Source organism: Orycteropus afer, unplaced genomic scaffold (assembly GCF_000298275.1).
Source record: "Orycteropus afer afer isolate SDZICR_OR568_19922 unplaced genomic scaffold, OryAfe1.0 scaffold00008, whole genome shotgun sequence".
Lineage (NCBI taxonomy): Eukaryota > Metazoa > Chordata > Mammalia > Tubulidentata > Orycteropodidae > Orycteropus > Orycteropus afer.
The window spans coordinates 19,174,988-19,188,446 of record NW_006921595.1 but is presented as its reverse complement, the minus strand read 5'-3'; the positions used below and the strand labels follow the sequence as shown (position 1 = coordinate 19,188,446).

Here is a 13,459-nt window from a genome sequence, read left to right as displayed (position 1 = left end):
ACCAAAAACCAAGCCCATTGCCTGCCATCATGTTGATTCCAACTCACAGCAACCTTATAGGACAGAGAAGAACTTCCCCAAAGGGTTTCCACACCTGTGAATCTTTATGGAAGCCGACTGTCTCATCTTTCTCCCACAGAGTGTCTAATGAGTTTTAAGGACCGACCTTTGTTTGGCAGCTGAATGCCTTAGCGCTGAGCCACCAGGGCTTGTGATAAAAATCTCAAGGGAGTTTTATATGAAGAAACTAATGCAAATATTTTCAGTGTAGTTTATATGAGTGTAATAGATTGTAGATAAGAATTCAGTGAAAGAATTTGGGTATGGTAGACAATTTGTAGGAGCTCTGGTAGCATAGTGCCTAAGGCACTTGACTACTAACCAGAAGGCTGGCAGTTCAAACCCACCAACCACTCCTCGGAAGAAAGGTTGGGTAGTCTACTTCCATAGTGATACCACCTCGGAAACTCAAGGTGGGGTCTCTGTGAGTCGGGTTTGAATCAACAGCACATAACAACAACAACAAGAAGACAATTTGTGATCCAACTTGTTTAAATTATTCTGGGAGAAATATGTCTGTATCCCAGATTTTTTTTTTTTTATTTTTGTGTATTATGAAATTATTTTAGCTGTATCTATGTATCTATTGTTTATCTTATATATTCAGTGATACGTATTACTTTTATCTTTATTTGTAAAATGTCTTTCAACTTCTTAATTCTAAAAAAAACAACGATGAGGGTGTTTTGGTCAGATTAAGATGTTTAATGTAAATTTATTATGGCAGCACCAAATACTTATAATATGAAGTTCCACTTTATATCCAACTCCTTCAAAGATGACTTATTTATTACAATATCATATAATGTAACATCATATTATAGACACTTGAGCTAACCCTTTAATGTGAGGTTAATATAGACAACTAATCTGCATTAATAGTATATACTTTTATCTCATTAATATTACAGTGTCTAAAAAGCTAAAAATGCAAACTTCTTCCCTCTGTTTCTTGTTTTGAAAGATACTTCCTTACCCTGGAAGGTCTATTTTATCTTAATTTCCTAGAAAGGCTCTTCACTCTCTGATATAAAGTGCACTAGTTTTTTCCTTTTTTACTAGTACATTTTACTAGAAATATTCTTGCACTTTATCAATCTAGCAGATGCTTTCACAAGAAAAGTGAGAATTTAGGATCCTGTATGGAAACAGGGAGCTCTGGTAGCATAATGCCCAAGGTACTTGACTGCTAACCAGAAGGCTGGCGGCTCAGACCCCCTAGCCACTCCTTGGAAGGATGGTTGGGCAATCTACTTCTGTAATGATACCGTCTCGGCAACCCAGGGAGGGTTTGCTATGAGTTGGGTCTGACTCGACAGCACATAACAACAACACCAACAACATATGGAATCAGTAGCTCATGGCTATATTTTGCAGTATGAGTTACTTTCAATTAGTTTGTTGACTTATTTTTAAATGAATGCTGAAGAATTATTCAGTCTCACCTCTGAAACAGTAACAGAAGCAATGATGTCTAGATGTTCTTTTTCATTCATTTGAGGCCTGCTAGGATGGCAAAGATGAATCAACAAAATTTCTGTTTTCACCATACTTTAAGATTTAAGAAACCATTTTGCTACTGTGTGCTGAGTCGTATTTTCTTGGATGCAAGGCAATACCAAGAACACTGCTTTTAGATACCTCCTTTCGTTTAGGTTGGATTTTTTGTAGCTGTAAATCTCAATAAAATTTTTAAAAAAGTGAATTGTTGCTTGATTTTAACGAAAAATTAATAGTCCCAAATAGATAATTAATTATTCTTTTAGCATAAATAAAGCGATACAGTAGATGTACTGATATCTGGAAAACATTGGAGAAAAGACACTTGATGAAGAAAGACACTTGATGAGGTAGCTAAAAGGAAAATTTAGCTTTTAAGATTGTTTTTCAAAGTAATAAATTGTTTTCTCAGAAACTTCAAGACAGGTTTATATTTTCCTTTTAAGATTAAGGAGTTTTTTCCTTTTTAATTTTTTTTAATGGGTAATGTTGAAAGTTGATGCTTTCAGTATTTATTTGGATTTTATTTTTATGAGGAAGCAGTATATGATTAGCTTACGTTAGCTTTTTGAATCATTGGCTTCTGTAATCAACATCTCTGAGTCAGATTGTGTTATCCCATTTTTCCATCTAGTAAGCTGAGACACAGAGAAATAGTATAACTAACCCAAGACCACACATCTAGTTGTTGGTTCTTCCAGGAGTTGTAGTTTTGCCTTGTCTGCTTTCAAAGCTATTACTTATCCTACCTCTGTCCTGGGCTAGAACATCTGGAAACAGAGGAGTGAAGTTTGGCTTGTTTGTATTTATTCTTTTTAATAAACAATACTACTAATTTTTATTCTACCAATCCTTGATAATAGATGGTAGCTATGGAAATTTAATTGTTTGGTCTTCTAGGTTCTTAAAAAAAAAAAAAAACTCACTGCCATTGAGTCGATTTTGACTCCTAGCAACCCCTGCTGGGTTTCCGAGGCAATTAATCTTTATGGAAGTACATTGCCCATCTTCCTTCTGCAGAGCTGCTAGTGGATTTGAACCACCAGCCTTCCAGTTAGCAGTCAAATGCTTAAGGCACTGCACCACCAGAGGTCCTTTCTAGTTCTTAGAAGAGATTAAATTTCAATCACTTTGAGTCCTTGAGTGAAGCACTGAGTCAATTTGACCAAGCACAATTTCTTAAGAGAATTAATATTTAAAGCAGAGGAAAGCAGAAGTGTGAATTCTTCTGTTACAATGAAATATCTAAAAATATCCAGTAAGGGACTATCAAAGTCAAAATGAAATATGAAATATAACAATATGAAATATAACAAGATGTGCTTCTTACCGTATCTCCTTCTAGGGCTGGAGGGACTCTCATAGTTGACATCCAAAGTTATTATCTTCTTGTTCCAGGCTGACTCTCATGCCATTTCACATAGCGTTTGAGTCCCTGGGAGGTGCAAATGGTTAAGCATTTGAATACCAACCAAAAGGTTGGCAGTTCATACCTACCCAAAAGCACCTCAGAATACAGATTTGGTAATCTACTTTTGAAAAGTCATAGCCTTGGAAAACCTAAGGAGGACACATTGGGTTGCCATGTGTCAGAACCGACTTGCTGACAATCTACAACAACATTTTCAATGTAAAATTCAGTTTTAGGTACCTATCTAGTATAAACAACAAGTTACATTAACTTCATTAATGTAATCTTATATATGAGGAAACTAAGACTCTAAGTAGATCAGTAAATTGTTCTGATCTCATATTTTATAGTGTTATGGCCTAACTAGAAGTCAAAGTCTTTAGTTACCATTTTTCCAAAATGTCCATTTCTTAATCTGAGAGGAAGCTGAAATATCAACATGATAATTTAGAATATTTCACATTCATTTTCATGATTTTGAAGTGAATTTAAGGGCCTCCAAACAAACGTGAATTAAAGTGTAATTTTATGGAAGTGATTTCATCTTGACCAGTGTCTTTAATCTAAAGATTTTCATGTATTGGATGATAAAGCTATCTAGACTATTACTGTTTAATTAAAGCACATGTATGTATATATAGGTTACTTAGAACTTTCTCTGTAAGGTTTCAAAATTTCTACCATTCATCCTATTTTGGATAGGCTTCCTAAAAATTAACTCACATCTCACAACTCTAGTCACTTTGATTATTTTCAGGGTACGAATTGTAGATTTTAGTTGTTTATTCATAATGTGAGAGACTTTGTGAAAAAGACTTCTGGAAAGTTCCTGCATTTGCCTGTCTCTTATATTTCAGATCTACCAAAAATGTTATTAAGGGATTTAAAGAGTTAACCAATAAAAACTAAAAGACCACCCAAGGCAGTAGTTGCCTGTCATCAAACATCAATAATTTGCCAAAAATGTGGGTAAAAATACAAACTAAATACAAACAGGATCTAAAAGCTCGTAACATTTCAGTTATGGTCAGTGATGACTATGAAGCCTAAAGAAATTGCACACACTCATGTCTTTCTCTTCTCGCAAGTTGCAACAGGAACTTCTAGCCATAAAACAGCAGCAAGAACTCCTAGAAAAGGAGCAGAAACTGGAGCAGCAGAGGCAAGAACAGGAAGTAGAGAGGCATCGCAGAGAACAGCAACTTCCTCCTCTCAGAGGCAAAGATAGAGGACGAGAAAGTAAGAGGCACCAGGGTAAAAGACGGATTCCCTTCCCTCATCTTTAGCTGATCATCATTCAGAAAGAAGCCCGATAAAGAGTGGAATTAAACTTGTCAAAATTGTCTGTGTTTAAGTAAAAGAACCAACACCACATTGTAGACCTAAATGTAAAGCTTTGCCATTCACATATCGTCATTCTTTATTCAGTCTGCAGAGCATCTCAAGAGGGAAACATAAAGCATTGCTTGGCAAAGTTGTTAATTTCCTTAAAAATAGTGTTACACTAAAGCAATCTAGTGTAAGCCATTCTGTTTAACAATAAAGGTTCTTCTACATTTTCTGCTTCTTATTTCTACATTCCTGCTGAAGTAATAATTGCTCTGGAAGTCAAGCCTTGCCTCCATTTAGTTTCCCAGTATTGAGGCTTTGGGAAGATTTAAGGCAGAATACTTGTGAAAGAACTATCCACAAGAGGGAGACAGATCCAAATAATTCCCCTGTATGAGGTCAGTTCAAAATCAGGTCGTAGCAAGGTTTAAAATGTGATGACTTGAACTGGAATTGTCAGTAATATTTATTTGTTTAATGCTCAGAGCGGTTTATGAAAGTACGGTTTTCAAACTAGCAGTTCAGAAAAGATGATTTTAATGTGCTTAAGGGACTTAATAGTGTTGATTTTTTAAAAAATCTATGCTTGTTTTGTTTTGTTATTCAGCATTATTTTTTTAAAGCATAGAAAATAATTAATTTTAATTCTAGGAATCCACTTTCTGTAAAAGAAATTAAATAAATCACTAAATATCTTGAAATTTGACAGTTTGAGCAATAGTTACAAAAAATTGCATGTCATTTTCTAACATCGATTTAGATTGGTTTCTTCAGCCTGCCATGCTCTATGAATAGGTAAACTTTATAGGCTGCAGCCAGTGATGTTGCTTCTTAATCTTTGCTAAATGCTCTACAGGCAGAAACCCACAATCAACAACTGTTCCTGTGTGTGTGTATGTGTGTGTGTGTTACAGGGGCAGTGGCAAGTACAGAAGTAAAGCAGAAGCTTCAAGAATTCCTATTGAGTAAATCAGCAACGAAAGACACTCCAACTAATGGAAAAAATCATTCCGTGAGCCGCCATCCCAAGCTCTGGTACACGTATGTTCAGTGTTTACTGTTTTCATTAGCAGGGGTAGTAAAGTGTACACGTTCTGTATTCAGCTGACCTAGGCACAAATCCTGAGCTTGCTAGTTCCCAGCTGGATGGCTATGTGTAAGTTCCTAGAATTCTCCAAGTCTCAGTTTCCTTCTCTGCAAAAAGAATATAATAATAGTATCTGCCTTGGAAGTTTGCTGAGATGGTCCCATGAACTAACATGGTAAAGTGCTTAACGTTGAGCAGGACGTAAGAAATGTTGGCAACTCTTGTCTTGAGTGCAAGGAAGTATGTAGGTTTTTTGTGGAATGAATAAATGACACATGGTGGGGTGGGTGTAAGTTAAATCAATTCATATTTTGCATTTTCCTATTCTCAGATGGTGCATCTGATATCTTTATAGTAATTTCTGAAATTTGGCAGAGTGGGATTTTATCGTACTTGGCTTGATATAAGATGACAGAGATCGGAGCTATTTTTAATAGTTCAGGATATTTTTGACTCAATTAAAAAAAAAGGAAGGAAGGTGTAGAAGGCGTAAGAAGAAAGGAAAGAGAAAGGAAGTAATGAAATAAATGAATATAGATCTCCACTTCCTAGTTTTTCCCTGCCCACCTCTCCTCATTCTTCCACACACTAAAAAGGAACATACAGGCTGATAAGATATTACTCTATAACATTACAATTTTTGTCTCAAAATTGTTTCCCCAAGCCAGTAAAGAGATACTATGTGATATACAATTCTCCAATAGCACAATCACATCACTGTCACTGTCTTCACTCAGGAAAGGAAATAAATTCTTATAAACCAGTTGCATGATAAAGAAGACTTGTAATCATTATTCTTTATTATTAGATTTGCTGTATTAATCTGGAGCCATGAGATTTGTGGCATAGTATTTTCTCTGCAACTGAAAAGCCACCCTCATGCATTCTCTTATACTATTTAGTAATTTTCAAAAAATGAAATCTTTTGGTATGTTTACTTTTGCATTGGTTGCTATGCATTGTTGACAAAAACCAATTCAGATGATCACTTTGTTCACTAGTTTGGCTCTTAAGAAAACATACACAATCTCAGCTTAACAAAACCTCAGGCTCTTGGTAATTTCTCTCCTTTAGTGAAGCTAACGTTTCTATGTGAATAAACACACAGCATGCATTCTTTGGAATCCTGCATCATTCCCTAACATAGTGCTAAAGTGAATGTGGTTACATGAGGCCGTAGTTTATACACACTGAAAAGAAAGAGCATAAACACAGCTGAGACACGTGTACCACATGTGACACTGATTATTGCTGTCCAAGATGCAGTAAAATCTCTAGTGTAAATGGGTGAGCCCTCTGTGTCTTTCGTAGGGCTGCCCACCACACATCATTGGATCAAAGCTCTCCACCCCTGAGTGGAACGTCTCCATCCTACAAATACACTTTACCAGGAGCACAAGATGCCAAGGATGATTTTCCTCTTCGAAAAACTGGTAAGTTTGTTTAACAAGAAGACTCCACTTGCTCGCCCATAACCTGCCTATAACTTCATTTTGCTGTGCCTCTGGAGGAAAACCGAATCATGTCATGACCTTCTCATCCCTTCCCCCAGTATAAACACACATACATGCGCACAGATTTCTATACCAGTTGGTTCAGTTTATAACTGGAGTACCCTTTTCAATTTAAAAGTTTATCATATGTGAATTTCAGAAATAATTCTTAACTTATTAGCAATAAGGTTAGAATAAAGGAAAATAGAAGTTTGATTTCCAGGAAGTTTAAACCTTCTCCATTAATAAAGAACTCTATAATTTTCACCATTCTTCAGATTTTCTCCTGAGCCTCAGCCATCTGTTATGAAAGGGAGAGTGATAAACTTATTTTTGTTGTACTTATTTTAAAAAACTTTATATTTTAATTATTTAAGTCATGAAAACAGAGAAGGCCAAGGCTTAGTACTTCTGAGTAAGTGACTTGCCTAATGTCTCACAGATTATAGAACACAGAGGAAGTCTCTGTAGTCATATTAAAATTTGCTCAAGGAAACAGAGACAAGACAACTTTTATTTGGAAGTTAGGTAATTAGTCCTGTGGCTCTAGGCCTCTCCTTGTTTTCCACCTTCTTCTCCTTTCTTTGTGTAAATACACATTTTGATATGTTTGTATTTAATGTATTATATGCTCATACCACCATCATAAATATATTTAAACTAAATAGAAGCATAAATAATATATATGTACATTTTTTTCTAAATCATATAATATTAACTGAATATACTTCTTTAGAGAATGTTGTAAAATTGTTCATTTTTATATCCACAACTGGTCTGAAAAAGTACTCAGACAAGATAGTTTGGTCCATCGTATTTTATTCAGATCTATTTGAAGAAGTATAGATCTATGTAATTTGTATATGAAATCTACATAGTGAAATGCTTTCAAATAATTATATTCATTTTCCCAAGCAATTTTGAGTAATTAAAATGGATATAGATTGTAAAAACACATGCTGAAGCTATTTTCTGTCATATAATTTATGTGTAGCATAATGAGTTTTAAAAATAAAATCAATCATGAGTAAGAATTTATTATCAACCATCTAGCCAATACTGTGCCAGGCACCAGGAAGGGACAGTCAAGTATTACAAAGCACTCTGTACCATTCTATTTTAAAAGCCTAAGAAGAATTTTGCATTTCTAATACAACATGATCAGTATAGAAAGCTTTGCAAAGGGACGAATGATTGAGTTTTAAGTCCTGCATCAGAATTTCACACTATTATCTATGAATCAGGCTGCCTTTTGTATAAATAAACTCTAGGATTAAAAAAAGTGAGTGTCTATATATATCTAAAACATAGAGTATAGCTTATGAAAATTGATCCATGAAGGAGGTGAATTTTAGAACATGGGACTTTGATCTGCAGCCTTGACATTTAGTTCCACCAGTGGCATGTGTAGGACCTATTGACAGACATTATGTGGATATTGCCCCAGGTCTCAGGGCAGTGACTGGCATTCAAGAGCCAAAGGAGTCACTAAAGGGAAAGAAAACACAAGTCCCCTTATAGCAGGAGGTTACTGATGAGTGATATAGTTACATTCACAGAGAAAGACTTCTATCCTGCTGTGCACACAGCTTTAAATATATTTCTACCACAGGGAGATTGAGAACTGACTGCAGAATTGATACTGACATTGAAAAGAAGTGGCATTTGGAACCAGTATGGATCCAGAAAGAAAATCTGGTCTTTTTCTTTTACTTAAGGACAATCCCTAACAACCCATCTTTGTGTCTTACTCTTTTCGTGAGAACAATTTTCTTTGTGAAGAATTTATTAATATTTCTCTTAGAGATACCCAATCTACAACAAAATTCAAAGAGAGATTCTGCTCAGGATATATGTTCCAAACTCTTATTCAGATCTATACTAATATATAATCCATTTTCTGTGCTTGTCTACAAGATATATGATAATAATGAAAAGATACAATACTTTTCTAGTAGAATATTTCAGTATTTGCTCAATATTTTATTTTTCTTCATTTAATATTGAACATATGCTGTATCAGAAGTCCAGACTGTTGATCTATAAAGCCAAATATTCTCAAGCATTATAACAATAAAGTTCTGGAACAGTCCTTAATACTTTTATATCTCTGTAGTGGTCTCAAAATATTACTTAATTCAATTTGTTGTCTGTGTAAGAAAAGTATGATAAAATTAAATGCAGATACTTCATTATCTAAAATACTTGAAGATACATTCATTAATTACTAATGGGTGGAACTTTTCAAATTTTATAAATAGAATCCATTCGGTTTATGTCCAATTCTATTGTGACAAAGTTTAAACGTATTTGCATTAAATAGATGAGCATTGCAATATAATCAAATACTTTTTCTTCAACATCTCTGTTGTATTTTAGTGACTCAATAGTCATTACAAAAAAGAAAATAATGAACACAGTTTTACCACAATAAAATATATGTGATGATTGAGGAAACTGTTTAAGATAATCTATGTGTAAACTAGATCATATTAAATGAAACCTAGAGTAGTGTCATTGATCATAAAATGGAAATCTCAGGAAAGCTATTATAAAGTCATAGTGTATATTGGGACAAATTATCAGTCTCTTTTTCTACTTGGATTTCATTGAACTTATTCTTAGATTTAAAAGAAATTGTCAAATGAATGAATTCTGTTATTTGATCTGAATATAATACTAAATACTTCTAATTTCTCTTTAACCTAAATCAGCACTGAATTGCCAATATGTATTAGCAAGATTTAAGAGAGTAAAACTAGAACCAGAGCACGAAAAGTCCTAATGACCCCAAATTGATTAAAATGGCCCCAGGGGTATCCCTTAAGCAGTGAGTACAATTTGAAGCCTCTCTTGACCTTTGAGGGCTCAGCCAGACAGTGACAGCCCAGGAACAGTCCTCTGTAGAACTCTCATTTGCCTGAAGAAATCTGACCTTTGTCATGCAAAATGGACCTTTGCTTCCTTCCCCTTAGGAGAATCATAGTTGCCCCTAGAATTGGGCATTCTGGAAGCATCTGCATAATATAGTTGGCTCTAATCATGCCCTTTCCTAATTCACTCTTCTTTTAGATGTAAGAGTTGAAAAAGTCATTTGCCCCTTTCACGAGAAAGAACACCATACCCTTTCCCTAATTGGTTATGAAGTTGAGGATAAAACAATTTGTTTTCATTTTTGTACTTTTGCCCACCTTTAAAGTAGCGGTTCCTTCTAGAATTATCATATGTGAGTCCTTTTGTTTGATAAGGCAAGAATGTGGTACTGAATTTTTGAATATCTTACTAAATGTTGTGCTTTTGCTGGAAAAAAAATAGCATGCTTTAGTAGGTACCTTTTCTTTTTAAAGTACATTGCTGGGCTGATGATAATCTGTAAAATAGGGAAAAGAAACTTCTGCTTCCAGGCACTTTGAAATAGTGCATATTTCTTACAGAGATGCTGCATATGTGGTGACTGTGAATTGACCTTCAAAAGCATTTAAATTGGATTCTATTCCAATGAGTGTGTGCATATGTTTCATAAAATATTATGGTTAAAAAAAAACTGTAGAGGCTTTATGCTCCATTATATTATTCAGGTCTTACCTAGTGAACTTGGCCTTTCTTTGAATGCTGCAGTCTTTCCATTTAATACTTCTGAACAAAGTGAACTGGCTGGCTAGATTAACCTCTTAAAATGCGCAAGTTGTATAAAGCTTGGCATAGGCTAATAGGTCTATTCCCTCCCCACTTGAAATATTCGTTTTAACGATGAGCAACCTAGAATAAGATTCAAAGATGGAAAGGGTCCAAACATAAGTTGAGGGTTTGGAAGGCCAATGTCATTTTCTACACTGGGTAAATTGTAAAGAAGGCAGAGATAAGATGCATAGGCTTCCAATCTTACTTCAGTATGAGTTAGCCTTTATGTTGTGGTTCCTTGGTGACCCACGGTAGTGATTATAATCCACAATTAACACAAGATTTTCTTAAAAATATATTTTAAAATCTCTTTCTTCCTCCTCTCTAATTCTCTTTCTCTTTCTCACACATGTATATACTCATATATTTACATACAAATACAAACATGTAAGCACATGAATATTCACACACATTTCTACACAGAGAGCACTGCGATAGCACTTTTGCTTATAAGAATATCAACTTGAAATCTTTACTTCATGTTGACAAAAACTAGAACATTTTTGTATATTTCAGTACTCCATCTTAGTCCTGTTGTGGCTAATCTTGTTTAAAATTATCAGACTATCCTCCTTGTGATATATTTATACAAATTTTCTCAGAATTGAGAGGCAATATGGCTTTGAACCCACAGATACTTGTTAGAATAATCCTGGTAATTTATTTAATTCTCTCCATGCCATACTTTCCACATCTTTAAAATGGAAATGGACAACAAAGATGCACTCTTTTGCAGGCACAGTACTGTGTTGTCAGTGAAGGCAAACATGGATAGATGGGTGGACAGGCTGAACTATTAGATATGTCTATGCAGGGGGAGTGTGCCCAAGACCATGTATAGGGTTCGCAGACAGTGTGTCTACAAATGTATTGGTATGTTCTATAAGACTTCCTAGGTATATAGTAGAGCTGACAAGAGACAAGGTTGTAGTCATTTCTTGGCCATAGCCAGCTGCTCAGAGAGAGCGAGTAGTTGGACCTGTGGGCTCTGGACCATAGTTGCAGGGGATATCAAGCTCACTTGGCATAACATACTATACAAAACATTGTTCTACCTCCTACTTGAGCAAGTAATGACTGGGATCTTAAAAGTTTGCAAGCAGCCATCTAGATACAATGCTGGGTCTCTCCTTGTCCAGACCAAAGAAGAATGAAGAAAACCACATATTCTTGCAAACATTTAGTCCAAGTGACTGGTACACCTTGCGATCCTCAGCCTATACAACAATGAGACCAGAAGAACTAGATTGTGTCCTCCTACCACTGTCAATCACTCAGAAGGGGATCTATGTAGGAGATCCTGGATAGAGTGGGAGAACAGTGCAGAACAAAACTCAAAATTATATATATATAAAAAAAGGACCAGGTTTACTGGTCTAATAGAGCCTAATCTGATGGAACCACTGAGACTATGGCCCCTAGCTGCCCTTTAGGTCTGGAATTGAACCAACTACTGTGGCTTCCAGCCAAACAAAAGACAGGCATATGAGATAAACTTTTACATTTGCATCTCTCCTTGGAGAGAATAATCATGGGAGAATAGAAGGGCTATGTACGCACAGGAAATTGGCTGAGGGGTCAGGAGAGCATGGAGGGAAGGACACAGGGAACAGGTAACTATGGGGAGGAAGTGGGAGGGGAGCTGTTACATTTTGGTAAATTGTAGTCCATGTCATGATACAAAGTGTACGTGAGTTGCTGTATGGAAAGTGAATTTGCTCTGTAAAATTTCACACAAATCACAATTTAAAAAAAATGGAAATAGTAATTCAAGTTGATTCATAATGTTGTTTTAAGGATTCATTTAAATAACACATGTATAGCAATTAGGAAGTGCTTAGTAAATCTTCATGTTTGTAGTGGATAAAGAATTAAGTTTCATTTATTTCCTTAAGGTCAAAATGAGAACTCTTTTTTTTTTTTTTGTGGAAGATCTGTTTGAAGTCTTGCGTTTTGCCACCTTTATTGATAAAACCAGTAAACTGAGGAGGAAGTGATAAACATTTTCCCTTTAAGCTATGTGCCACAGTCAGTACTAATATCAAGATGGGAATAAAGGTCTTCATTAATTTTATTTATTCTCTGGCATTTCAGAACCCAGCATGGTGTCCAAGAGCAGCAGCAGACTTGTTTCTGTTCTTCACCATACAAGGAACTCTGATACTCTGTGCTCGGTAGATTTTTAATTTCTGCTGTTGACTTTTTAAAATTAACAGACCTTATGTTTTTTTAGAAAAGTTTTTGACTTAAAAAAGAGTCAAGCAGGTAGTGCAGAGAGTTCTCAGATTATCACCTCACCCCAGCACACATAGTTTCCACTATTGTTAACCTCATCATCTTGCATTAATGTGGTACATTTGTTGTAATTTATCAATTATATTATTATGAACTAAAGTCCATAGTTCATATGAAGATTCACTCTGTTGTACAGTTCTATGAGTTTTGACTAATGCATAGTGAATGTATCTATCATAACAGTACCAAGCAGAATAGTTTCACCTAAAAATTAATTCCTTGTACTTCACCTGTTCATCTCTTTTCCTTCCCTTAAACCTCTGCTACTTGCTGATCTTTTTACTATTTCTATAGTTTGCTTCCCAGAAAGTCATATATTGGAATCATAAATTATGTAGCCTATTCAGACTGGCTCCTCTCACTTAGGAAATGCGTTTAAGATTCCTTCATATCTTTTTGTAGGATAGTTCATTCCTTTTTATTGCTGATTAATATTCTATTGTGTATATGTACTATAATTTTTTATCCACTCACCTATTGAAGAATTCACGTTGCTTGGTTCTACAATTGATGCCAACGGAAGCAGCAGTCAGGACATTAGACGACGTGTAGCATTGGGAAAGTCAACTGCGAAGGAACTGTTTCAAGTGCTGAGGAGCAAGG

The 13,459-nt window shown here is 35.2% G+C and overlaps 1 protein-coding gene across 1 annotated transcript in view; it reads left to right on the top strand.

Annotated features, from left to right (window-relative positions):
• The window catches only part of HDAC9 (histone deacetylase 9), a 582,041-nt gene that overhangs the window by 11,523 nt on the left and 557,059 nt on the right, over positions 1-13,459 (top strand). The window contains exons 4-6 of the mRNA XM_007946059.2: positions 4,060-4,210; positions 5,215-5,341; positions 6,699-6,820. Coding sequence (XP_007944250.2) covers positions 4,060-4,210; positions 5,215-5,341; positions 6,699-6,820 — 400 coding nt within the window. The remainder of the gene's footprint in view (positions 1-4,059; positions 4,211-5,214; positions 5,342-6,698; positions 6,821-13,459) is intronic.